The sequence below is a fragment of the Salvelinus alpinus genome, chromosome 11 (assembly GCF_045679555.1).
Source record: "Salvelinus alpinus chromosome 11, SLU_Salpinus.1, whole genome shotgun sequence".
Lineage (NCBI taxonomy): Eukaryota > Metazoa > Chordata > Actinopteri > Salmoniformes > Salmonidae > Salvelinus > Salvelinus alpinus.
This window is the reverse complement of record NC_092096.1, coordinates 4,238,250-4,265,995: the sequence shown is the minus strand read 5'-3', so window position 1 is coordinate 4,265,995 and position 27,746 is coordinate 4,238,250. Positions and strand designations below refer to the sequence as shown.

The 27,746-nt window shown below is 44.9% G+C and overlaps 2 protein-coding genes and 1 long non-coding RNA gene across 8 annotated transcripts in view; 2 read left to right on the top strand and 1 right to left on the bottom strand.

Moving 5' to 3' along the window:
- The window catches only part of gpr19 (G protein-coupled receptor 19), a 32,414-nt gene extending 6,790 nt beyond the window's left edge, over positions 1-25,624 (top strand). The window contains exon 2 of one of the 3 annotated variants that reach the window (XM_071331546.1): positions 23,860-25,624. In XM_071331546.1, the coding sequence (XP_071187647.1) occupies positions 23,890-25,188 (1,299 nt within the window). In that variant the 5' untranslated portion in view covers positions 23,860-23,889 and the 3' untranslated portion in view covers positions 25,189-25,624. Of the gene's footprint in view, positions 1-23,809 lie in introns of all 3 variants that reach the window. The other 2 variants (XM_071331545.1, XM_071331544.1) reach the window with 2 other exon arrangements.
- The window catches only part of LOC139533491 (uncharacterized), a 254,324-nt gene that overhangs the window by 71,189 nt on the left and 155,389 nt on the right, over positions 1-27,746 (top strand). The gene's annotated exons all lie outside the window — the stretch shown is intronic.
- Positions 1-27,746, bottom strand: part of LOC139533493 (uncharacterized) — a 254,354-nt gene that overhangs the window by 71,758 nt on the left and 154,850 nt on the right. The gene's annotated exons all lie outside the window — the stretch shown is intronic.

The following is a 27,746-nucleotide window of genomic DNA, read 5'->3' as shown; positions in this document are numbered from 1 at the left end:
ATAAACCTGTCCCCTGGGTCTGGGCTGGATATAACCTACCTCAACACATAAACCTGTCCCCTGGGTCTGGGCTGGATATAACCTACCTCAACACATAAACCTGTCCCCTGGGTCTGGGCTGGATATAACCTACCTCAACACATAAACCTGGGTCTGGGCTGGATATAACCTACCTCAACACATAAACCTGTCCCCTGGGTCTGGGCTGGATATAACCTACCTCAACACATAAACCTGTCCCCTGGATCTGGGCTGGATATAACCTACCTCAACCTCAACACATAAACCTGTCCCCTGGGTCTGGGCTGGATATAACCTACCTCAACACATGAACCTGTCCCCTGGGTCTGGGCTGGATATAACCTACCTCAACCTCAACACATAAACCTGTCCCCTGGGTCTGGGCTGGATATAACCTACCTCAACACATAAACCTGTCCCCTGGGTCTGGGCTGGATATAACCTACCTCAACACATAAACCTGTCCCCTGGGTCTGGGCTGGATATAACCTACCTCAATACATAAACCTGTCCCCTGGGTCTGGGCTGGATATAACCTACCTCAACACATAAACCTGTCCCCTGGATCTGGGCTGGATATAACCTACCTCAACCTCAACACATAAACCTGTCCCCTGGGTCTGGGCTGGATATAACCTACCTCAACACATAAACCTGTCCCCTGGGTCTGGGCTGGATATAACCTACCTAAACCTCAACACATTAACCTGTCCCCTGGGTCTGGGCTGGATATAACCTACCTCAACACATAAACCTGTCCCCTGGGTCTGGGCTGGATATAACCTACCTCAACACATAAACCTGTCCCCTGGGTCTGGGCTGGATATAACCTACCTCAACACATAAACCTGGGTCTGGGCTGGATATAACCTACCTCAACACATAAACCTGTCCCCTGGGTCTGGGCTGGATATAACCTACCTCAACACATAAACCTGTCCCCTGGATCTGGGCTGGATATAACCTACCTCAACCTCAACACATAAACCTGTCCCCTGGGTCTGGGCTGGATATAACCTACCTCAACTCATGAACCTGTCCCCTGGGTCTGGGCTGGATATAACCTACCTCAACCTCAACACATAAACCTGTCCCCTGGGTCTGGGCTGGATATAACCTACCTCAACACATAAACCTGTCCCCTGGGTCTGGGCTGGATATAACCTACCTCAACACATAAACCTGTCCCCTGGGTCTGGGCTGGATATAACCTACCTCAACACATAAACCTGTCCCCTGGATCTGGGCTGGATATAACCTACCTCAACCTCAACACATAAACCTGTCCCCTGGGTCTGGGCTGGATATAACCTACCTCAACACATGAACCTGTCCCCTGGGTCTGGGCTGGATATAACCTACCTCAACCTCAACACATAAACCTGTCCCCTGGGTCTGGGCTGGATATAACCTACCTCAACACATGAACCTGTCCCCTGGGTCTGGGCTGGATATAACCTACCTCAACCTCAACACATAAACCTGTCCCCTGGGTCTGGGCTGGATATAACCTACCTCAACACATAAACCTGTCCCCTGGGTCTGGGCTGGATATAACCTACCTCAACCTCAACACATAAACCTGTCCCCTGGGTCTGGGCTGGATATAACCTACCTCAACACATAAACCTGTCCCCTGGGTCTGGGCTGGATATAACCTACCTAAACCTCAACACATTAACCTGTCCCCTGGGTCTGGGCTGGATATAACCTACCTCAACACATAAACCTGTCCCCTGGGTCTGGGCTGGATATAACCTACCTCAACACATAAACCTGTCCCGTGTTGGAACTATACCTCAGCCTCCACCCATAATCCCCTCTCCTAGAGTACCTCAGCCTCCACACATAATCCCCTCTCCTAGAGTACCTCAGCCTCCACACATAATCCCCTCTCCTAGAGTACCTCAGCCTCCACACATAATCCCCTCCCCTAGAGTACCTCAGCCTCCACACATAATCCCCTCTCCTAGAGTACCTCAGCCTCCACACATAATCCCCTCTCCTAGAGTACCTCAGCCTCCACACATAATCCCCTCTCCTAGAGTACCTCAGCCTCCACACATAATCCCCTCTCCTAGAGTACCTCAGCCTCCACACATAATCCCCTCTCCTAGAGTACCTCAGCCTCCACACATAATCCCCTCTCCTAGAGTACCTCAGCCTCCACCCATAATCCCCTCTCCTAGAGTACCTCAGCCTCCACACATAATCCCCTCTCCTAGAGTACCTCAGCCTCCACACATAATCCCCTCTCCTAGAGTACCTCAGCCTCCACCCATAATCCCCTCTCCTAGAGTACCTCAGCCTCCACCCATAATCCCCTCTCCTAGAGTACCTCAGCCTCCACCCATAATCCCCTCTCCTAGAGTACCTCAGCCTCCACACATAATCCCCTCTCCTAGAGTACCTCAGCCTCCACACATAATCCCCTCTCCTAGAGTACCTCAGCCTCCACCCATAATCCCCTCTCCTAGAGTACCTCAGCCTCCACACATAATCCCCTCTCCTAGAGTACCTCAGCCTCCACACATAATCCCCTCTCCTAGAGTACATTACATTTACATTTAAGTCATTTAGCAGACGCTCTTATCCAGAGCGACTTACAAATTAGTGCATTCACCTTATGATACCTCAGCCTCCACACATAATCCCCTCTCCTAGAGTACCTCAGCCTCCACACATAATCCCCTCTCCTAGAGTACCTCAGCCTCCACCCATAATCCCCTCTCCTAGAGTACCTCAGCCTCCACACATAATCCCCTCTCCTAGAGTACCTCAGCCTCCACACATAATCCCCTCCCCTAGAGTACCTCAGCCTCCAAACATAATCCCCTCCCCTAGAGTACCTCAGCCTCCACACATAATCCCCTCCCCTAGAGTACCTCAGCCTCCAAACATAATCCCCTCCCCTAGAGTACCTCAGCCTCCACACATAATCCCCTCCCCTAGAGTACCTCAGCCTCCACACATAATCCCCTCCCCTAGAGTACCTCAGCCTCCACACATAATCCCCTCTCCTAGAGTACCTCAGCCTCCACACATAGTCCCTTCTCCTAGAGTACCTCAGCCTCCACACATAATCCCCTCTCCTAGAGTACCTCAGCCTCCACACATAATCCCCTCTCCTAGAGTACCTCAGCCTCCACACATAATCCCCTCTCCTAGAGTACCTCAGCCTCCACACATAATCCCCTCTCCTAGAGTACCTCAGCCTCCACACATAATCCCCTCTCCTAGAGTACCTCAGCCTCCACACATAATCCCCTCTCCTAGAGTACCTCAGCCTCCACACATAATCCCCTCTCCTAGAGTACCTCAGCCTCCACACATAATCCCCTCTCCTAGAGTACCTCAGCCTCCACACATAATCCCCTCTCCTAGAGTACCTCAGCCTCCACACATAATCCCCTCTCCTAGAGTACCTCAGCCTCCACACATAATCCCCTCCCCTAGAGTACCTCAGCCTCCACACATAATCCCCTCTCCTAGAGTACCTCAGCCTCCACACATAATCCCCTCTCCTAGAGTACCTCAGCCTCCACACATAATCCCCTCTCCTAGAGTACCTCAGCCTCCACCCATAATCCCCTCTCCTAGAGTACCTCAGCCTCCACACATAATCCCCTCTCCTTGAGTACCTCAGCCTCCACACATAATCCCCTCCCCTAGAGTACCTCAGCCTCCACACATAATCCCCTCTCCTAGAGTACCTCAGCTTCCACCCATAATCCCCTCTCCTAGAGTACCTCAGCCTCCACACATAATCCCCTCTCCTTGAGTACCTCAGCCTCCACACATAATCCCCTCTCCTTGAGTACCTCAGCCTCCACAGAACCTTAATGATTATCCCCAGAGAGACTCAGGACCCCACAGACTCCTGCGTATTGCCTCTGTGTGCCCTGCTGTCCCCTGGTGGCTCAGCGTTGTCCCTCGGAGTGACTAATGAATAGGTTTGTCCCTTCAGCAGTCGCTGCTCCTCAGGGCAGGTAGTTGATATTCTACTGAGACTATATAAACCATTAACAGGAGGTAGTTGATATTGATTGACTGTCCGACTCAGATCTCGGAGTGGGTGTTGTTAAAGACAGTAGTTTTGTTAAGGCTTTGTTATTCTCAGGAAAGGACCTCATGTTGTTAAATACAGTAGTTTTGTTAAGGCTTTGTTATACTCAGGAAAGGACCTCATGTTGTTAAAGACAGTAGTTTTGTTAAGGCTTTGTTATTCTCAGGAAAATACCTTGTGTTGTTATTAAATACAGTAGTTTTGTTAAGGCTTTGTTATACTCAGGAAAGGACCTCATGTTGTTAGAGCCAAGTCAGGCCATCGTAGTGACATAGTGACATTACACTGCGTCTGGATGTCAGGTCATGCCATCGTAGTGACATAGTGACATTACACTGCGTCTGGATGTCAGGTCATACCATCGTAGTGACATTACACTGCGTCTGGATGTCAGGTCATACCATCGTAGTGACATAGTGACATTACACTGCGTCTGGATGTCAGGTCATACCATCGTAGTGACATAGTGACATTACACTGCGTCTGGATGTCAGGTCATACCATCGTAGTGACATTACACTGCGTCTGGATGTCAGGTCATACCATCGTAGTGACATTACACTGCGTCTGGATGTCAGGTCATACCATCGTAGTGACATTACACTGCGTCTGGATGTCAGGTCATACCATCGTAGTGACATTACACTGCGTCTGGATGTCAGGTCATACCATCGTAGTGACATAGTGACATTACACTGCGTCTGGATGTCAGGTCATACCATCGTAGTGACATAGTGACATTACACTGCGTCTGGATGTCAGGTCATACCATCGTAGTGACATAGTGACATTACACTGCGTCTGGATGTCAGGTCATACCATCGTAGTGACATAGTGACATTACACTGCGTCTGGATGTCAGGTCATACCATCGTAGTGACATAGTGACATTACACTGCGTCTGGATGTCAGGTCATACCATCGTCCAACAACCAAATCAGTTTCTAGAAACATAAAACGCTTCAGCAGAAAGGCTAGAAAGAAGACCTCCATTTTCACCCAGTGATGTCATTAACACACAGAGAGAGATGTATTAACACACAGAGAGAGGTGTATTATATAGAGATAGAGGTGTATTATACAGAGGTAGAGGTGTATTATATAGAGATAGAGGTGTATTATACAGAGGTAGAGGTGTATTATACAGAGGTAGAGGTGTATTATACAGAGGTAGAGGTGTATTATACAGAGGTAGAGGTGTATTATACAGAGGTAGAGGTGTATTATACAGAGGTAGAGGTGTATTATACAGAGGTAGAGGTGTATTATACAGAGGTAGAGGTGTATTATACAGAGGCAGAGGTGTATTATACAGAGGCAGAGGTGTATTATACAGAGGCAGAGGTGTATTATACAGAGGCAGAGGTGTATTATACAGAGGTAGAGGTGTATTATACAGAGGTAGAGGTGTATTATACAGAGGTAGAGGTGTATTATACAGAGGTAGAGGTGTATTATACAGAGGTAGAGGTGTATTATACAGAGGTAGAGGTGTATTATACAGAGGTAGAGGTGTATTATACAGAGGTAGAGGTGTATTATACAGAGGTAGAGGTGTATTATACAGAGGTAGAGGTGTATTATACAGAGATAGAGGTGTATTATACAGAGGTAGAGGTGTATTATACAGAGGCAGAGGTGTATTATACAGAGGCAGAGGTGTACTATACAGAGGCAGAGGTGTATTATACAGAGGCAGAGGTGTATTATACTGAGGTAGATAGAGGTGTATTATACTGAGGTAGATAGAGGTGTATTATACTGAGGTAGATAGAGGTGTATTATACTGAGGTAGATAGAGGTGTATTATACTGAGGTAGATAGAGGTGTATTATACTGAGGTAGATAGAGGTGTATTATACTGAGGTAGATAGAGGTGTATTATACTGAGGTAGATAGAGGTGTATTATACTGAGGTAGATAGAGGTGTATTATACTGAGGTAGATAGAGGTGTATTATACTGAGGTAGATAGAGGTGTATTATACTGAGGTAGATAGAGGTGTATTATACTGAGGTAGATAGAGGTGTATTATACTGAGGTAGATAGAGGTGTATTATACTGAGGTAGATAGAGGTGTATTATACAGAGGCAGAGGTGTATTATACAGAGGCAGAGGTGTATTATACAGAGGCAGAGGTGTATTATACAGAGGCAGAGGTGTATTATACAGAGGCAGAGGTGTATTATACAGAGGCAGAGGTGTATTATACAGAGGCAGAGGTGTATTATACAGAGGCAGAGGTGTATTATACAGAGGCAGAGGTGTATTATACAGAGGCAGAGGTGTATTATACAGAGGCAGAGGTGTATTATACAGAGGCAGAGGTGTATTATACAGAGGCAGAGGTGTATTATACAGAGGCAGAGGTGTATTATACAGAGGCAGAGGTGTATTATACAGAGGCAGAGGTGTATTATACAGAGGCAGAGGTGTATTATACAGAGGCAGAGGTGTATTATACAGAGGCAGAGGTGTATTATACAGAGGCAGAGGTGTATTATACAGAGGCAGAGGTGTATTATACAGAGGCAGAGGTGTATTATACAGAGGCAGAGGTGTATTATACAGAGGCAGAGGTGTATTATACAGAGGCAGAGGTGTATTATACAGAGGCAGAGGTGTATTATACAGAGGCAGAGGTGTATTATACAGAGGCAGAGGTGTATTATACAGAGGCAGAGGTGTATTATACAGAGGCAGAGGTGTATTATACAGAGGCAGAGGTGTATTATACAGAGGCAGAGGTGTATTATACAGAGGCAGAGGTGTATTATACAGAGGCAGAGGTGTATTATACAGAGGTAGATAGAGGTGTATTATACAGAGGTAGATAGAGGTGTATTATACAGAGGTAGATAGAGGTGTATTATACAGAGGTAGATAGAGGTGTATTATACTGAGGTAGATAGAGGTGTATTATACTGAGGTAGATAGAGGTGTATTATACTGAGGTAGATAGAGGTGTATTATACTGAGGTAGATAGAGGTGTATTATACTGAGGTAGATAGAGGTGTATTATACTGAGGTAGATAGAGGTGTATTATACTGAGGTAGATAGAGGTGTATTATACTGAGGTAGATAGAGGTGTATTATACTGAGGTAGATAGAGGTGTAGTATACAGAGGCAGAGGTGTAGTATACAGAGGCAGAGGTGTATTATACAGAGGCAGAGGTGTATTATACAGAGGCAGAGGTGTATTATACAGAGGCAGAGGTGTATTATACAGAGGCAGAGGTGTATTATACAGAGGCAGAGGTGTACTATACAGAGGCAGAGGTGTACTATACAGAGGCAGAGGTGTACTATACTGAGGTAGATAGAGGTGTATTATACTGAGGTAGATAGAGGTGTATTATACTGAGGTAGATAGAGGTGTATTATACAGAGGCAGAGGTGTATTATACAGAGGCAGAGGTGTATTATACAGAGGCAGAGAGTGTATTATACAGAGGCAGAGGTGTATTATACAGAGGCAGAGGTGTACTATACAGAGGCAGAGGTGTATTATACAGAGGCAGAGGTGTATTATACAGAGGCAGAGGTGTACTATACAGAGGCAGAGGTGTACTATACGAGGTAGGCAGAGGTGTATTATACGAGGTAGGCAGAGGTGTATTATACGAGGTAGGCAGAGGTGTATTATACAGAGGCAGAGGTGTATTATACAGAGGCAGAGGTGTATTATACAGAGGCAGAGGTGTATTATACAGAGGCAGAGGTGTATTATACAGAGGCAGAGGTGTATTATACAGAGGCAGAGGTGTATTATACAGAGGCAGAGGTGTATTATACAGAGGCAGAGGTGTATTATACAGAGGCAGAGGTGTATTATACAGAGGCAGAGGTGTATTATACAGAGGCAGAGGTGTATTATACAGAGGCAGAGGTGTATTATACAGAGGCAGAGGTGTATTATACAGAGGCAGAGGTGTACTATACAGAGGCAGAGGTGTACTATACTGAGGTAGATAGAGGTGTATTATACTGAGGTAGATAGAGGTGTATTATACTGAGGTAGATAGAGGTGTATTATACAGAGGCAGAGGTGTATTATACAGAGGCAGAGGTGTATTATACAGAGGCAGAGGTGTATTATACAGAGGCAGAGGTGTACTATACAGAGGCAGAGGTGTACTATACAGAGGCAGAGGTGTATTATACAGAGGCAGAGGTGTACTATACAGAGGCAGAGGTGTACTATACAGAGGCAGAGGTGTACTATACAGAGGCAGAGGTGTATTATACAGAGGCAGAGGTGTATTATACAGAGGCAGAGGTGTATTATACAGAGGCAGAGGTGTATTATACAGAGGCAGAGGTGTATTATACAGAGGCAGAGGTGTATTATACAGAGGCAGAGGTGTATTATACAGAGGTGTATTATACAGAGGTGTATTATACAGAGGCAGAGGTGTATTATACAGAGGTAGAGGTGTATTATACAGAGGTAGAGGTGTATTATACAGAGGCAGAGGTGTACTATACAGAGGCAGAGGTGTACTATACAGAGGCAGAGGTGTACTATACAGAGGCAGAGGTGTATTATACAGAGGCAGAGGTGTATTATACAGAGGCAGAGGTGTATTATACAGAGGCAGAGGTGTATTATACAGAGGCAGAGGTGTATTATACAGAGGCAGAGGTGTATTATACAGAGGCAGAGGTGTATTATACAGAGGCAGAGGTGTATGCATGATACAGAGGCAGAGGTGTATTATACTGAGGTAGGCAGAGGTGTATTATACCGAGGTAGGCAGAGGTGTATTATACAGAGGCAGAGGTGTACTATACAGAGGCAGAGGTGTACTATACTGAGGTAAGATGAGAGGTGTACTATACTGAGGCTGAGGTAGATAGAGGTGTATTATACAGAGGCAGAGGTGTATTATACAGAGGCAGAGGTGTATTATACAGAGGCAGAGGTGTATTATACAGAGGCAGAGGTGTATTATACAGAGGCAGAGGTGTATTATACAGAGGCAGAGGTGTATTATACAGAGGCAGAGGTGTATTATACAGAGGCAGAGGTGTATTATACAGAGGCAGAGGTGTATTATACAGAGGCAGAGGTGTACTATACAGAGGCAGAGGTGTACTATACTGAGGTAGATAGAGGTGTATTATACTGAGGTAGATAGAGGTGTATTATACAGAGGCAGAGGTGTATTATACAGAGGCAGAGGTGTATTATACAGAGGCAGAGGTGTATTATACAGAGGCAGAGGTGTATTATACAGAGGCAGAGGTGTATTATACAGAGGCGTATTATACAGAGGTGTATTATACAGAGGCGGAGATGTATTATACAGAGGCGGAGATGTATTATACAGAGGCGGAGGTGTATTATACAGAGGCGGAGGTGTATTATACAGAGGCGGAGGTGTATTATACAGAGGCGGAGGTGTATTATACAGAGGCGGAGGTGTATTATACAGAGGCGGAGGTGTATTATACAGAGGCGGAGGTGTATTATACAGAGGCGGAGGTGTATTATACAGAGGCGGAGGTGTATTATACAGAGGCGGAGGTGTATTATACAGAGGCGGAGGTGTATTATACAGAGATAGAGGTGTATTATACAGAGGTGTATTATACAGAGGCGGAGGTGTATTATACAGAGGCGGAGATGTATTATACAGAGGCGGAGATGTATTATACAGAGGCGGAGATGTATTATACAGAGGCGGAGGTGTATTATACAGAGGCGGAGGTGTATTATATAGAGGCGGAGGTGTATTATATAGAGGCGGAGGTGTATTATACAGAGGTGTATTATACAGAGGTGTATTATACAGAGGTGTATTATACAGAGGTGTATTATACAGAGGTGTATTATACAGAGGTGTATTATACAGAGGTGTATTATACAGAGGTGTATTATACAGAGGCGTATTATACAGAGGCGTATTATACAGAGGCAGAGGTGTATTATACAGAGGCAGAGGTGTATTATACAGAGGCAGAGGTGTATTATACAGAGGCAGAGGTGTATTATACAGAGGCAGAGGTGTATTATACAGAGGCAGAGGTGTATTATACAGAGGCAGAGGTGTATTATACAGAGGCAGAGGTGTATTATACAGAGGCAGAGGTGTATTATACAGAGGCAGAGGTGTATTATACAGAGGCAGAGGTGTATTATACAGAGGCAGAGGTGTATTATACAGAGGCAGAGGTGTATTATACAGAGGCAGAGGTGTATTATACAGAGGCAGAGGTGTATTATACAGAGGTAGGGGTGTATTATACAGAGGCAGAGGTGTATTATACAGAGGCAGAGGTGTATTATACAGAGGCAGAGGTGTACTATACTGAGGTAGATAGAGGTGTATTATACTGAGGTAGATAGAGGTGTATTATACTGAGGTAGATAGAGGTGTATTATACTGAGGTAGATAGAGGTGTATTATACTGAGGTAGATAGAGGTGTATTATACAGAGGCAGAGGTGTATTATACAGAGGCAGAGGTGTATTATACAGAGGTAGAGGTGTATTATACAGAGGCAGAGGTGTATTATACAGAGGCAGAGGTGTATTATACAGAGGCAGAGGTGTATTATACAGAGGCAGAGGTGTATTATACAGAGGCAGAGGTGTATTATACAGAGGCAGAGGTGTATTATACAGAGGCAGAGGTGTATTATACAGAGGCAGAGGTGTATTATACAGAGGTAGATAGAGGTGTATTATACAGAGGTAGATAGAGGTGTATTATACAGAGGTAGAGGTGTATTATACAGAGGTAGAGGTGTATTATACAGAGGTAGAGGTGTATTATACAGAGGTAGAGGTGTATTATACAGAGGTAGAGGTGTATTATACAGAGGCAGAGGTGTATTATACAGAGGTAGAGGTGTATTATACAGAGGTAGAGGTGTATTATACAGAGGTAGAGGTGTATTATACAGAGGCAGAGGTGTATTATACAGAGGCAGAGGTGTATTATACAGAGGTAGAGGTGTATTATACAGAGGTAGAGGTGTATTATACAGAGGTGTATTATACAGAGGTAGAGGTGTATTATACAGAGGTAGAGGTGTATTATACAGAGGTAGAGGTGTATTATACAGAGGCAGAGGTGTATTATACAGAGGCAGAGGTGTATTATACAGAGGTAGAGGTGTATTATACAGAGGTAGAGGTGTATTATACAGAGGTAGAGGTGTATTATACAGAGGTAGAGGTGTATTATACAGAGGCAGAGGTATATTATACAGAGGCAGAGGTGTATTATACAGAGGTAGAGGTGTATTATACAGAGGTAGAGGTGTATTATACAGAGGCAGAGGTGTATTATACAGAGGTAGAGGTGTATTATACAGAGGCAGAGGTGTATTATACAGAGGCAGAGGTGTATTATACAGAGGTAGAGGTGTATTATACAGAGGTAGAGGTGTATTATACAGAGGCAGAGGTGTATTATACAGAGGTAGAGGTGTATTATACAGAGGTAGAGGTGTATTATACAGAGGCAGAGGTGTATTATACAGAGGTGTATTATACAGAGGTAGAGGTGTATTATACAGAGGTAGAGGTGTATTATACAGAGGCAGAGGTGTATTATACAGAGGTAGAGGTGTATTATACAGAGGTAGAGGTGTATTATACAGAGGCAGAGGTGTATTATACAGAGATAGAGGTGTATTATACAGAGGTAGAGGTGTATTATACAGAGGCAGAGGTGTATTATACAGAGGCAGAGGTGTATTATACAGAGGCAGAGGTGTATTATACAGAGGCAGAGGTGTATTATACAGAGGTAGAGGTGTATTATACAGAGGCAGAGGTGTATTATACAGAGGCAGAGGTGTATTATACAGAGGTAGAGGTGTATTATACAGAGGTAGAGGTGTATTATACAGAGGCAGAGGTGTATTATACAGAGGTAGAGGTGTATTATACAGAGGTAGAGGTGTATTATACAGAGGCAGAGGTGTATTATACAGAGGTCAGAGGTGTATTATACAGAGGTAGAGGTGTATTATACAGAGGCAGAGGTGTATTATACAGAGGTCAGAGGTGTATTATACAGAGGTAGAGGTGTATTATACAGAGGTAGAGGTGTATTATACAGAGGTAGAGGTGTATTATACAGAGGCAGAGGTGTATTATACAGAGGCAGAGGTGTATTATACAGAGGCAGAGGTGTATTATACAGAGGTAGAGGTGTATTATACAGAGGCAGAGGTGTATTATACAGAGGTAGAGGTGTATTATACAGAGGCAGAGGTGTATTATACAGAGGCAGAGGTGTATTATACAGAGGTAGAGGTGTATTATACAGAGGTAGAGGTGTATTATACAGAGGCAGAGGTGTATTATACAGAGGCAGAGGTGTATTATACAGAGGCAGAGGTGTATTATACAGAGGCAGAGGTGTATTATACAGAGGTGTATTATACAGAGGTAGAGGTGTATTATACAGAGGTAGAGGTGTATTATACAGAGGCAGAGGTGTATTATACAGAGGTGTATTATACAGAGGTAGAGGTGTATTATACAGAGGTAGAGGTGTATTATACAGAGGTAGAGGTGTATTATACAGAGGTAGAGGTGTATTATACAGAGGTAGAGGTGTATTATACAGAGGTAGAGGTGTATTATACAGAGGTAGAGGTGTATTATACAGAGGTAGAGGTGTATTATACAGAGGCAGAGGTGTATTATACAGAGGCAGAGGTGTATTATACAGAGGCAGAGGTGTATTATACAGAGGCAGAGGTGTATTATACAGAGGCAGAGGTGTATTATACAGAGGCAGAGGTGTATTATACAGAGGCAGAGGTGTATTATACAGAGGTAGAGGTGTATTATACAGAGGTAGAGGTGTATTATACAGAGGCAGAGGTGTATTATACAGAGGTAGAGGTGTATTATACAGAGGTAGAGGTGTATTATACAGAGGCAGAGGTGTATTATACAGAGGTGTATTATACAGAGGTAGAGGTGTATTATACAGAGGTAGAGGTGTATTATACAGAGGCAGAGGTGTATTATACAGAGGTAGAGGTGTATTATACAGAGGTAGAGGTGTATTATACAGAGGCAGAGGTGTATTATACAGAGATAGAGGTGTATTATACAGAGGTAGAGGTGTATTATACAGAGGCAGAGGTGTATTATACAGAGGCAGAGGTGTATTATACAGAGGCAGAGGTGTATTATACAGAGGCAGAGGTGTATTATACAGAGGCAGAGGTGTATTATACAGAGGCAGAGGTGTATTATACAGAGGTAGATAGAGGTGTATTATACAGAGGTAGAGGTGTATTATACAGAGGCAGAGGTGTATTATACAGAGGTAGAGGTGTATTATACAGAGGCAGAGGTGTATTATACAGAGGCAGAGGTGTATTATACAGAGGTAGAGGTGTATTATACAGAGGCAGAGGTATATTATACAGAGGCAGAGGTGTATTATACAGAGGCAGAGGTGTATTATACAGAGGTAGAGGTGTATTATACAGAGGCAGAGGTATATTATACAGAGGCAGAGGTGTATTATACAGAGGCAGAGGTGTATTATACAGAGGTAGAGGTGTATTATACAGAGGTAGAGGTGTATTATACAGAGGTAGAGGTGTATTATACAGAGGTAGAGGTGTATTATACAGAGGCAGAGGTGTATTATACAGAGGCAGAGGTGTATTATATAGAGATAGAGGTGTATTATATAGAGGTAGAGGTGTATTATACAGAGGTAGAGGTGTATTATACAGAGGCAGAGGTATATTATACAGAGGCAGAGGTGTATTATACAGAGGTAGAGGTGTATTATACAGAGGTAGAGGTGTATTATACAGAGGCAGAGGTGTATTATACAGAGGTAGAGGTGTATTATACAGAGGCAGAGGTGTATTATACAGAGGCAGAGGTGTATTATACAGAGGTAGAGGTGTATTATACAGAGGTAGAGGTGTATTATACAGAGGCAGAGGTGTATTATACAGAGGTAGAGGTGTATTATACAGAGGTAGAGGTGTATTATACAGAGGTAGAGGTGTATTATACAGAGGCGGAGGTGTATTATATAGAGGCGGAGGTGTATTATACAGAGGCGGAGGTGTATTATATAGAGGTAGAGGTGTATTATACAGAGGCAGAGGTGTATTATACAGAGGTAGAGGTGTATTATACAGAGGTAGAGGTGTATTATACAGAGGTAGAGGTGTATTATACAGAGGCAGAGGTGTATTATACAGAGGCAGAGGTGTATTATATAGAGATAGAGGTGTATTATATAGAGGTAGAGGTGTATTATACAGAGGTAGAGGTGTATTATACAGAGGCAGAGGTATATTATACAGAGGCAGAGGTGTATTATACAGAGGTAGAGGTGTATTATACAGAGGTAGAGGTGTATTATACAGAGGCAGAGGTGTATTATACAGAGGTAGAGGTGTATTATACAGAGGCAGAGGTGTATTATACAGAGGCAGAGGTGTATTATACAGAGGTAGAGGTGTATTATACAGAGGTAGAGGTGTATTATACAGAGGCAGAGGTGTATTATACAGAGGTAGAGGTGTATTATACAGAGGTAGAGGTGTATTATACAGAGGCAGAGGTGTATTATACAGAGGTGTATTATACAGAGGTAGAGGTGTATTATACAGAGGTAGAGGTGTATTATACAGAGGCAGAGGTGTATTATACAGAGGTAGAGGTGTATTATACAGAGGCAGAGGTGTATTATACAGAGGCAGAGGTGTATTATACAGAGGTAGATATACATTAGAATACAGGCATCACCCATCCCTTCAACACACTTCCCCTATCAGACATCTCATCAACACAGACCCTCTTTGTCAGGGAACAAAGAGAGAGACGTTAGGGCCCAAGGACACTGAGTGGTTGACCTTGAGCCTCTCACCATGAGATATAGAGTGTTTTGCTTGTTTGGCCACAGAGTGCTAGAGCCCCTCATAGAGCCCAGGGACAGCTGTTCTTCCTGAGGCCTTGTCAATAATGACTATGTTCCTCCTCACCATTATGAAATATAGGGAGCTGGCCTTGCTGATTCAGTTTCCTCTGGGTACAAACACATGTTGATCTTTCCAAGGACACACACACGGGCGGACGGACGGACGTGATCAGTTCAGGGCTGATCTCTCCTCAGGACTGATCTCTCCTCAGGACTGATCTCTCTTCAGGACTGATCTCTCCTCAGGACTGATCTCTCCTCAGGACTGATCTCTCCTCAGGACTGATCTCTCTTCAGGACTGATCTCTCCTCAGGACTGATCTCTCCTCAGGACTGATCTCTCCTCAGGACTGATCTCTCCTCAGGACTGATCTCTCCTCAGGACTGATCTCTCCTCAGGTTAGAATAGGGCTGATCTCTCCTCAGGACTGATCAAGACTGATCTCTCTTCAGGACTGATCTCTCCTCAGGGCTGATCTCTCCTCAGGACTGATCTCTCCTAAGGACTGATCTCTCCTCAGGACTGATCTCTCCTCAGGACTGATCTCTCCTCAGGACTGATCTCTCCTCAGGACTGATCTCTCCTCAGGTTAGAATAGGACTGGTCTCTCCTCAGGACTGATCTCTCCTCAGGACTGGTCTCTCCTCAGGACTGGTCTCTCCTAAGGACTGATCTCTCCTCAGGACTGGTCTCTCCTCAGGACTGGTCTCTCCTCGGGACTGGTCTCTCCTCAGGACTGATCTCTCCTCAGGACTGATCTCTCCTCAGGTTAGAATAGGACTGATCTCTCCTCAGGTTAGAATAGGACTGGTCTCTCCTCAGGACTGGTCTCTCCTCAGGTTAGAATATCATCTGAGAAGATGAGTTCCAGCGCCTTCAGAAACTATTCAGACCCCTTGACTTATTCCACATGTTGTTACCACCTAAATTCTAAATAGATTCAATAGATTTTCTCTCACCACAATAATGACAAAGTGAAACATGTTTTCAGAAATATTTGCAAATGTTTTGAAATTTACATAAGTATTCACACCCCTGAGTCAATACATGTTAGAATCACCTTTGGCAGCGATTACAACTGAGAGTCTTTCTGGGTAAGTCTCTAAGAGCTGTGAGTCTCTATGAGCTGTGAGTCTTTCTGGGTAATTCTCTAAGAGCTGAGAGTCTTTCTGGGTAAGTCTCTAAGAGCTGAGAGTCTTTCTGGGTACGTTTCTAAGAGCTGAGAGTCTTTCTGGGTAAGTCTCTAAGAGCTGTGAGTCTTTCTGGGTAAGTCTCTAAGAGCTGTGAGTCTTTCTGGGTAAGTCTCTAAGAGCTGTGAGTCTTTCTGGGTAAGTCTCTAAGAGCTGTGAGTCTTTCTGGGTAAGTCTCTAAGAGCTGTGAGTCTTTCTGGGTAAGTCTCTAAGAGCTGAGAGTCTGTCTGGGTAAGTCTCTAAGAGCTGTGAGTCTCTAAGAGCTGAGAGTCTTTCTGGGTAAGTCTCTAAGAGCTGTGAGTCTCTAAGAGCTGAGAGTCTTTCTGGGTAAGTCTCTAAGAGCTGTGAGTCTCTAAGAGCTGAGAGTCTTTCTGGGTAAGTCTCTAAGAGCTGTGAGTCTTTCTGGGTAAGTCTCTAAGAGCTGTGAGTCTCTAAGAGCTGAGAGTCTTTCTGGGTAAGTCTCTAAGAGCTGTGAGTCTTTCTGGGTAAGTCTCTAAGAGCTGTGAGTCTTTCTGGGTAAGTCTCTAAGAGCTGTGAGTCTTTCTGGGTAAGTCTCTAAGAGCTGTGAGTCTTTCTGGGTAAGTCTCTAAGAGCTGTGAGTCTCTAAGAGCTGTGAGTCTTTCTGGGTAAGTCTCTAAGAGCTGTGAGTCTTTCTGGGTAAGTCTCTAAGAGCTGTGAGTCTCTCTGGGTAAGTCTCTAAGAGCTGTGAGTCTTTCTGGGTAAGTCTCTAAGAGCTGAGAGTCTTTCTGGGTAAGTCTCTAAGAGCTGTGAGTCTCTAAGAGCTGAGAGTCTTTCTGGGTAAGTCTCTAAGAGCTGTGAGTCTCTAAGAGCTGAGAGTCTTTCTGGGTAAGTCTCTAAGAGCTGTGAGTCTCTAAGAGCTGAGAGTCTTTCTGGGTAAGTCTCTAAGAGCTGTGAGTCTTTCTGGGTAAGTCTCTAAGAGCTGTGAGTCTCTAAGAGCTGAGAGTCTTTCTGGGTAAGTCTCTAAGAGCTGTGAGTCTCTAAGAGCTGAGAGTCTTTCTGGGTAAGTCTCTAAGAGCTGTGAGTCTTTCTGGGTAAGTCTCTAAGAGCTGTGAGTCTCTAAGAGCTGAGAGTCTTTCTGGGTAAGTCTCTAAGAGCTGTGAGTCTTTCTGGGTAAGTCTCTAAGAGCTGAGAGTCTTTCTGGGTAAGTCTCTAAGAGCTGTGAGTCTTTCTGGGTAAGTCTCTAAGAGCTGTGAGTCTCTAAGAGCTGAGAGTCTTTCTGGGTAAGTCTCTAAGAGCTGTGAGTCTTTCTGGGTAAGTCTCTAAGAGCTGAGAGTCTTTCTGGGTAAGTCTCTAAGAGCTGTGAGTCTCTAAGAGCTGAGAGTCTTTCTGGGTAAGTCTCTAAGAGCTGTGAGTCTCTAAGAGCTGAGAGTCTTTCTGGGTAAGTCTCTAAGAGCTGTGAGTCTCTAAGAGCTGAGAGTCTTTCTGGGTAAGTCTCTAAGAGCTGTGAGTCTTTCTGGGTAAGTCTCTAAGAGCTGTGAGTCTCTAAGAGCTGAGAGTCTTTCTGGGTAAGTCTCTAAGAGCTGTGAGTCTTTCTGGGTAAGTCTCTAAGAGCTGTGAGTCTTTCTGGGTAAGTCTCTAAGAGCTGTGAGTCTTTCTGGGTAAGTCTCTAAGAGCTGTGAGTCTCTAAGAGCTGAGAGTCTTTCTGGGTAAGTCTCTAAGAGCTGTGAGTCTTTCTGGGTAAGTCTCTAAGAGCTGTGAGTCTCTAAGAGCTGAGAGTCTTTCTGGGTAAGTCTCTAAGAGCTGTGAGTCTTTCTGGGTAAGTCACTAAGAGCTGTGAGTCTTTCTGGGTAAGTCTCTAAGAGCTGTGAGTCTTTCTGGGTAAGTCTCTGAGAGCTGAGAGTCTTCTGGGTAAGTCTCTAAGAGCTGTGAGTCTTTCTGGGTAAATTTCTAAGAGCTGTGAGTCTTTCTGGGTAAATTTCTAAGAGCTTTGCACACCTGGATTGTACAATATTTGCCCATTTTATTCTTTTTAAAATTCTTCAATCTCTGTCAAGTTGGTTGTTGATCATTGCTAGACAGCCATTTTCAAGTCTTTCCATAGATTCTCAAGCAGATTTAAGTCCAAACTGTAACTCGGCTACTCAGGAACATTACATGTCATCTTGGTAAACAACTCCAGTGTAGATTTGGCCTTGTGCTTTAGGTTATTGTCCTGCTGAAAGGTGAATTCATCTCCCAGTGTCTGTTGGAAAGCAGACTGAAGCAGGTTTTCCTCTAGGAGTTTACCTGTGCTTAGCTCTATTCCGATTATTTTTATCCTTAAAAAAAACTCACTAGTCCTTGCCGATGACAAGCATACCCATAACATGATGCAGCCACCACCATGCTAGACAATATGAAGACTGGTACTCAGTGATGTGATGGATTTGCCCCCAAACATAACGCTTTGTATCCAGGACATAAAGTGAATTTCTTTGACAAACATTTTTCAGTTTTACTTTAGTGCCTAGTTGTAAACAGGATGCATGTTTTGTAATATTTATATTCTGTACAGACTTCCTTCTTTTCACTCTGTAATTTATGTTAGTATTGTGGAGTAACTACCATGTTGTTGATCCATCCTCAGTTCTCACCTATCACAACCATTAAACTCTATAACTGTTTTAAAGTCACCATTGGCCTCATGGTGAATTCCCTGAGCGGTTTCCTGAGGACGACGCCTGTATCTGTCGACGTGCCCTTGAGCAAGGCACTTCGCCCTAATCTGCTCCAGGAGCGCCGTAATCCGATGGCTGACCTTGTAAAACAACACATTTCATTGCACCTTTCTGTTATATGTGACAATAAAACAATATTATTATTTATGTTGTAGTCTCTGTGTTGATACACCATCCGATGTGTAATTAATGACTTCATGCTCAAAGCGATAATCAATGTCTGCTTTTTTTTTTTTTTTTTACCCATCTACCAATCGGTGCCCTTCTCTGCGAGGCATTAGAAAACCTCTCTGGTCTTTGTGTTTGAATCTGTGTTTGAATCTCACTGCTCAGCTGAGGGACCGTACAGATAGTTGTACCTGTGGGTTACAGAGAAGAGATAGTCATTCAGAAATCATGGGGCGGCAGGTAGCCTAGTGGTTAGAGCAGGTAGCCTAGTGGTTAGAGCAGGTAGCCTAGTGGTTAGAGCGGGTAGCCTAGTGTGGTTAGAGCAGGTAGCCTAGTGGTTAGAGACAGGTAGCCTAGTGGTTAGAGCAGGTAGCCTAGTGGTTAGAGCAGGTAGCCTAGTGGTTAGAGACAGGTAGCCTAGTGGTTAGAGCAGGTAGCCTAGTGGTTAGAGCAGGTAGGCTAGTGGTTACGGCAGGTAGCCTAGTGGTTAGAGCAGGTAGCCTAGTGGTTAGAGCAGGTATTCTAGTGGTTAGAGCAGGTAGTCTAGTGGTTAGAGCAGGTAGCCTAGTGGTTAGAGCAGGTAGCCTAGTGGTTAGAGCAGGTAGCCTAGGGGTTAGAGCAGGTAGCCTAGGGGTTAGAGCAGGTAGCCTAGGGGTTAGAGCAGGTAGCCTAGTGGTTAGAGCAGGTAGCCTAGTGGTTAGAGCAGGTAGCCTAGGGGTTAGAGCAGGTAGCCTAGGGGTTAGAGCAGGTAGCCTAGGGGTTAGAGCAGGTAGCCTAGGGGTTAGAGCAGGTAGCCTAGGGGTTAGAGCAGGTAGCCTAGGGGTTAGAGCAGGTAGCCTAGGGGTTAGAGCAGGTAGCCTAGTGGGTAGAGCAGGTAGCCTAGGGGTTAGAGCAGGTAGCCTAGTGGTTAGAGCAGGTAGCCTAGGGTTTAGAGCAGGTAGCCTAGGGGTTAGAGCAGGTAGCCTAGGGGTTAGAGCAGGTATCCTAGGGGTTAGAGCAGGTAGCCTAGGGGTTAGAGCAGGTAGCCTAGGGGTTAGAGCAGGTAGCCTAGGGGTTAGAGCAGGTAGCCTAGGGGTTAGAGCAGGTAGCCTAGTGTGGTTAGAGTAGGTAGTCTAGTGGTTAGAGTAGGTAGTCTAGTGGTTAGAGACAGGTAGCCTAGTGGGTAGAGAAGGTAGCCTAGTGGTTAGAGACAGGTAGCCTAGTGGTTAGAGCAGGTAGCCTAGTGGTTAGAGACAGGTAGCCTAGTGGGTAGAGACAGGTAGCCTAGTGGGTAGAGACAGGTAGCCTAGTGGGTAGAGACAGGTAGCCTAGTGGTTAGAGCAGGTAGCCTAGTGGTTAGAGCAGGTAGCCTAGTGGTTAGAGACAGGTAGCCTACTGGTTAGAGACAGGTAGTCTAGTGGTTAGAGACAGGTAGCCTAGTGGTTAGAGCAGGTAGTCTAGTGGTTAGAGCAGGTAGTCTAGTGGTTAGAGCAGGTAGCCTAGTGGTTAGAGCAGGTAGCCTAGTGGTTAGAGACAGGTAGCCTAGGGGTTAGAGCAGGTAGCCTAGGGGTTAGAGCAGGTAGCCTAGGGGTTAGAGCAGGTAGCCTAGGGGTTAGAGCAGGTAGCCTAGGGGTTAGAGCAGGTAGCCTAGGGGTTAGAGCAGGTAGCCTAGGGGTTAGAGCAGGTAGCCTAGGGGTTAGAGCAGGTAGCCTAGTGTGGTTAGAGCAGGTAGTCTAGTGGGTAGAGCAGGTAGCCTAGTGGTTAGAGCAGGTAGCCTAGTGGTTAGAGACAGGTAGCCTAGTGGTTAGAGACAGGTAGCCTAGTGGTTAGAGACAGGTAGCCTAGTGGGTAGAGACAGGTAGCCTAGTGGGTAGAGCAGGTAGCCTAGTGGGTAGAGCAGGTAGCCTAGTGGTTAGAGCAGGTAGCCTAGTGGTTAGAGCAGGTAGCCTAGTGGTTAGAGACAGGTAGTCTAGTGGTTAGAGCAGGTAGCCTAGTGGTTAGAGCAGGTAACCTAGTGGTTGGAGACAGGTAGCCTACTGGTTAGAGCAGGTAGTCTAGTGGTTAGAGACAGGTAGCCTAGTGGTTAGAGACAGGTAGCCTAGTGGTTAGAGCAGGTAGTCTAGTGGTTAGAGCAGGTAGCCTAGTGGTTAGAGACAGGTAGCCTAGTGGGTAGAGCAGGGAGCCTAGTGGTTAGAGCAGGGAGCCTAGTGGTTAGAGCAGGGAGCCTAGTGGTTAGAGCAGGGAGCCTAGTGGTTAGAGCAGGGAGCCTAGTGGTTAGAGCAGGTAGCCTAGTGGTTAGAGCAGGTAGCCTGGTGGTTAGAGCAGGTAGCCTGGTGGTTAGAGCAGGTAGCCTGGTGGTTAGAGCAGGTAGCCTGGTGGTTAGAGCAGGTAGCCTGGTGGTTAGAGCAGGTAGTCTAGTGGTTAGAGCAGGTAGCCTAGTGGTTAGAGCAGGTAACCTAGTGGTTAGAGCAGGTAGCCTAGTGGTTAGAGCAGGTAGCCTAGTGGTTAGAGACAGGTAGCCTAGTGGTTAGAGCAGGTAGCCTAGTGGTTAGAGCAGGTAGCCTAGTGGTTAGAGCAGGTAGCCTGGTGGTTAGAGCAGGTAGCCTGGTGGTTAGAGCAGGTAGCCTAGTGGTTAGAGCCTAGTGGTTAGAGACAGGTAGCCTAGTGGTTAGAGCAGGTAGCCTAGTGGTTAGAGCAGGTAGCCTGGTGGTTAGAGCAGGTAGCCTGGTGGTTAGAGCAGGTAGCCTGGTGGTTAGAGCAGGTAGCCTAGTGGTTAGAGCCTAGTGGTTAGAGACAGGTAGCCTAGTGGTTAGAGCGGGTAGCCTAGTGGTTAGAGCGGGTAGCCTAGTGGTTAGAGCGGGTAGCCTAGTGGTTAGAGCAGGTAGCCTAGTGGTTAGAGCATTGGGCCAGTAACTGAAAGGTTGCAAGAATCCCCGATCTGACAAATCTGTCGTTCTGCCCCTGAACAAGGCAGTTAAAACCTCTCTGCGCTACGGATCCCTTTTACGGGATCATTTTCCTGAACAACCGCTGAATTGCAGGGCGCAAAATATTACTACAAATATTTATAATCATGCAATCACAAGTGAAATACAGTGATCCCTCGCCACTTCGCGGTTCACTTATCGCGGATTCGCTATTTCGCGGATTTTCATAATGCATTTTTTTTTTTTTTTTGGTGCATTGTGCTCTGCATTCTGATTCGCTAAAAACTCACTCCCGCTTCTTGTATCAAAACATGCTACGAATTGTGCTATCATTTTGTCGTCTCGTGCAGTTATGTGTACGTACATAAAACAGCTTGGCAAATTTACATTAAGTTGGCCAAATTATCTTGTAATTTCGAACATCTCCTAAACCCATAATGTCGACGAAACGGCCTACACGTGAGTCACTGTATTTGTATACATGTAATAGTTGCTAATTGTAAAAAAAAAAAAAGTTTTCTATTTCGCGGATTTCACTTATCGCGGGTCATTTTCGGAACGTAACCCCCGCGATAAACGAGGGATTACTGTATACCAAAACACAGCTTAGCTTGTTGTTAATCCACCTACCGTGTCAGATTTTGAAAATATGCTTTACAGTGAAAGAAATCCAAGCTTTTGTGAGTGTATCAATCAATGCTAGAACAGCTAGCCCCAAATTAGCATGGTCGCGAAAAACAATAAAATTAATCGCTTACCTTTGATAATCTTTGGATGTTTGCACTCACGAGACTCCCAGTTACACAATAAATGTTATTTTTGTTCGATAAATATTACTTTTATAACCAAAAAACGCTAATTGGGTTGCGCGTTATGTTCAGAAAACCAAAGCCTCGTTCCGTTCGACGAAAATTCCAAAAAGTATCCGTAATGTTCGTAGAAACATGTCAAATGTTTTTTATAATCAATCCTCAGGTTGTTTTTAACAAACATAATCGATAATATTTCAACCGGACCGTAACCTATTCAATAAGAGAGAGAAAGAAAATGGAGAGCTACCCCTCTCGCGCGCAGGAACCAATCAGAGGACACCTGACTAGTTTAGAAAAATCTCGCTCATTTTTCAAAATAAAAGCCTGCAACTATGTCTAAAGCCTGGTCACAGCCTGAGGAAGCCATTGGAAAAGGAATCTGGTTGATACCCCTTTAAATGGAAGAAAGACAGGCCAGGAAACACAGATAAAAATAAAAAATAAATCACTTCCGGGTTAGATTTTCTCAGGTTTTCGCCTGCAGAATCAGTTTTGTTATACTCACAGACAATATTTTGACAGTTTTGGAAACTTTGGAGTGTTTTCTATCCTAATCTGTAAATTATTTGCATATTCTACGATCTGGACCTGAGAAATAGTCCGTTTACCTTGGGAACGTTATTTAAAAAAAATATAAAAAAATCTGACCCCTAGCGTCAAGAGGTTTTAACCCACTGTTCCTAGGCCGTCATTGAAAATAAGAATTTGTTCTTAACTGACTTGTCTAGTAAAATAAAGGTAAAATAAATCATAAATCATGTTAAACACTATTACTGCACACAGAGTGAGTCCATGCAACTTATTATGTGACTTGTTAAGCACATGTTTACTCCTGAACTAATTTAGTCTTGCCATAACAAAGGGGTTGAATACTTATTGACTCAATACATTTCAGCTTTTTATTTTTAATTAAACATTTTTAAATTAACATTATGGGGCATTATGGAGTAGACCAGTGACACAAATCTGGATTTAATGCATTTTAACCCATTTTTTAATTCACACAACAAAATGTTTGTGTGTTTGTCTCTGCAGGTCTCCTGTGGTGCTGTCTCTGCAGGTCTCCTGTGGTGCTGTCTCCGCAGCTCTCCTGTGGTGCAGTTCCCGGTATCGGCATGGTCTACGCCCAATCAACAGACAGCATCAAGCCCTCCCTCCTGTCCCTCATCTCCCCTTCCTTTACCCTCCCCATGACCTTTAACCTCTCAGACAATGGCAACACCAGCTCAGCCACACCCTTCCTCTATAACCACGATGCCCTCTCCTCCTCCTCTTCCTCCTCCGGCCTCCAGAACACCACCCAGGTGTCATATGAACTCACCCCAGCGGAGGTGGCTGTTCTGGGGCTGGTGTTCAGTCTCCTGTGGCTGGTCTCCATCCTGGGTAATGCTCTAGTGTGTGTGGTGATCCACCGTAGCAGAAGAAGTCAGTCCACTACTAACTACTTTGTGGTGTCCATGGCCTGCGCTGATCTGTTGCTGTCCCTGGGCTGTGCTCCCTTCATCCTCCTCCAGGTGACCTGCGGAGGCTGGCCTCTCAGCGCTGCCGCCTGTAAGGCTGTTCGTTACCTGCAGCACCTGTGTCCTGGTGTCCAGGTGTATGTTCTGCTGTCCATCTGCGTGGACCGCTTCTACACCATCGTGTACCCACTAAGCTTCAAGGTGTCCAGGGAGAAAGCGAAGAGGATGATCCTGGCCTCCTGGATGTTGGACGCCGCTTTCGTCTCTCCGTGTCTTTTTTTCTACGGCTCGGAGGCGGCGGCGGCGGACGGGGGCGGGCACTGTGACTTCTTCCTGCCGGCGGGAAGCTGGGACGGCGTGGTGTACGGGTCCGCCCACCTGCTCCTGGGGTTGCTGGTCCCGGCCGTCCTCATCGTGTGGTTCTACCAGCGTGTGGTCCGCTACATCTGGAGGATGGGCGCAGACGGACACACGGTCAGGAGAACCATGAACATCGTCCCCAGGACCAAGGTGAAGACCATCAAGATGTTTCTCATGCTGAACGTGGTGTTCCTCGTCACCTGGACTCCCTTCTACGTGGTCCAGCTGTGGCACCCTAGTGAGGCCCCGGGCCCCAGTCGACAGGGGGCTCTGGTCTTCTGCTGTGTGGTGTGGGTGTCGTTCAGCTCCGCCGCCTCCAAACCGTCCCTCTACTCCGTCTACAACGCTAACTTCAGACGCGGCATGAGGGAGACCTTCTGCGCGTCCTCTATGAAGTGTTACCGTAGCAACGCCTACACCATCACCGCCAGCTCCCGCGTGGCCAAGAACAACTACGTGGGCGTGGTGGACGTCCCCGTGGCGACCAAGACGACGCTCACCAAAGACTCCGTCTACGACACGTTTGACCGCGAGGCCAAAGAGAAGAAGCTGGCCTGGCCAATCAGAGCCAACCCTCCAAACACCTTTGTCTGATAGGAGGGGAGGGAGACAGGGTTTAACTACCAATCAGAGCCAACCCTCCCCAACACCTTCGTCTGATAGGAGGGGAGGGAGAGGGTATAACTACCAATCAGAGCCAACCCTCCCCAACACCGTCGTCTGATAGGAGGGGAGGGAAACAGGGTTTAACTATTGCCGCTACATTTCTGAGGATGACATGCATTGTTGTAGAGGACAGTATCTGTGGTGCTGATACACTCTCTGTAGTGGGTACTTTGGAACAGATGTGACTGAGCACTGACTTCCAGAGAGAGAGAGGGAGGGAGTTCACATTGTGTTGAATCACCAGCAGGATCCCACGTATATGGTTCTGAATCAACTGTCTGTTAACATGTCTATGGTTCTGAATCAACTGTCTGTTAACATGTATATGGTTCTGAATCAACTGTCTGTTAACATGTCTATGGTTCTGAATCAACTGTCTGTTAACATGTCTATGGTTCTGAATCAACTGTCTGTTAACATGTCTATGGTTCTGAATCAACTGTCTGTTAACATGTCTATGGTTCTGAATCAACTGTCTGTTAACATGTCTATGGTTCTGAATCAACTGTCTGTTAACATGTCTATGGTTCTGAATCAACTGTCTGTTAACATGTCTATGGTTCTGAATCAACTGTCTGTTAACATGTCTATGGTTCTGAATCAACTGTCTGTTAACATGTATATGGTTCTGAATCAACTGTCTGTTAACATGTCTATGGTTCTGAATCAACTGTCTGTTAACATGTCTATGGTTCTGAATCAACTGTCTGTTAACATGTATATGGTTCTGAATCAACTGTCTGTTAACATGTATATGGTTCTGAATCCCCTGTCTGTTAACATGTCTATGGTTCTGAATCAACTGTCTGTTAACATGTCTATGGTTCTGAATCAACTGTCTGTTAACATGTATATGGTTCTGAATCAACTGTCTGTTAACATGTCTATGGTTCTGAATCAACTGTCTGTTAACATGTATATGGTTCTGAATCAACTGTCTGTTAACATGTCTATGGTTCTGAATCAACTGTCTGTTAACATGTATATGGTTCTGAATCAACTGTCTGTTAACATGTCTATGGTTCTGAATCAACTGTCTGTTAACATGTATATGGTTCTGAATCAACTGTCTGTTAACATGTCTATGGTTCTGAATCAACTGTCTGTTAACATGTCTATGGTTCTGAATCAACTGTCTGTTAACATGTCTATGGTTCTGAATCAACTGTCTGTTAACATGTCTATGGTTCTGAATCAACTGTCTGTTAACATGTCTATGGTTCTGAATCAACTGTCTGTTAACATGTCTATGGTTCTGAATCAACTGTCTGTTAACATGTCTATGGTTCTGAATCAACTGTCTGTTAACATGTCTATGGTTCTGAATCAACTGTCTGTTAACATGTCTATGGTTCTGAATCAACTGTCTGTTAACATGTATATGGTTCTGAATCAACTGTCTGTTAACATGTCTATGGTTCTGAATCAACTGTCTGTTAACATGTCTATGGTTCTGAATCAACTGTCTGTTAACATGTCTATGGTTCTGAATCAACTGTCTGTTAACATGTCTATGGTTCTGAATCAACTGTCTGTTAACATGTCTATGGTTCTGAATCAACTGTCTGTCTGCTACAGTCTGTTAACATGTCTATGGTTCTGACTGCCCTGTCTGTCTGTTAACATGTCTATGGTTCTGAATCAACTGTCTGTTAACATGTCTATGGTTCTGAATCAACTGTCTGTCTGCTACAGTCTGTTAACATGTCTATGGTTCTGACTGCCCTGTCTGTCTGTTAACATGTCTATGGTTCTGACTGCCCTGTCTGTCTGCTACAGTCTGTTAACATGTCTATGGTTCTGACTGCCCTGTCTGTCTGTTAACATGTCTATGGTTCTGACTGCCCTGTCTGTCTGTTAACATGTCTATGGTTCTGAATCAACTGTCTGTCTGCTACAGTCTGTTAACATGTCTATGGTTCTGAATCCCCTGTCTGTCTGCTACAGTCTGTTAACATGTCTATGGTTCTGACTCCCCTGTCTGTCTGCTACAGTCTGTTAACATGTCTATGGTTCTGACTGCCCTGTCTGTCTGTTAACATGTCTATGGTTCTGAATCAACTGTCTGTCTGCTACAGTCTGTTAACATGTCTATGGTTCTGAATCCCCTGTCTGTCTGCTACAGTCTGTTAACATGTCTATGGTTCTGACTGCCCTGTCTGTCTGTTAACATGTCTATGGTTCTGACTCCCCTGTCTGTCTGCTACAGTCTGTTAACATGTCTATGGTTCTGACTCCCCTGTCTGTCTGCTACAGTCTGTTAACATGTCTATGGTTCTGACTGCCCTGTCTGTCTGTTAACATGTCTATGGTTCTGAATCAACTGTCTGTCTGCTACAGTCTGTTAACATGTCTATGGTTCTGACTCCCCTGTCTGTCTGCTACAGTCTGTTAACATGCGTGTGGTAGGGTGTCTATGATATGACCATGAGAGTTAAGAGTGTATGTATGGAAAAGGTTTTCTCAGGTAGGGCAGTCTGTTAACA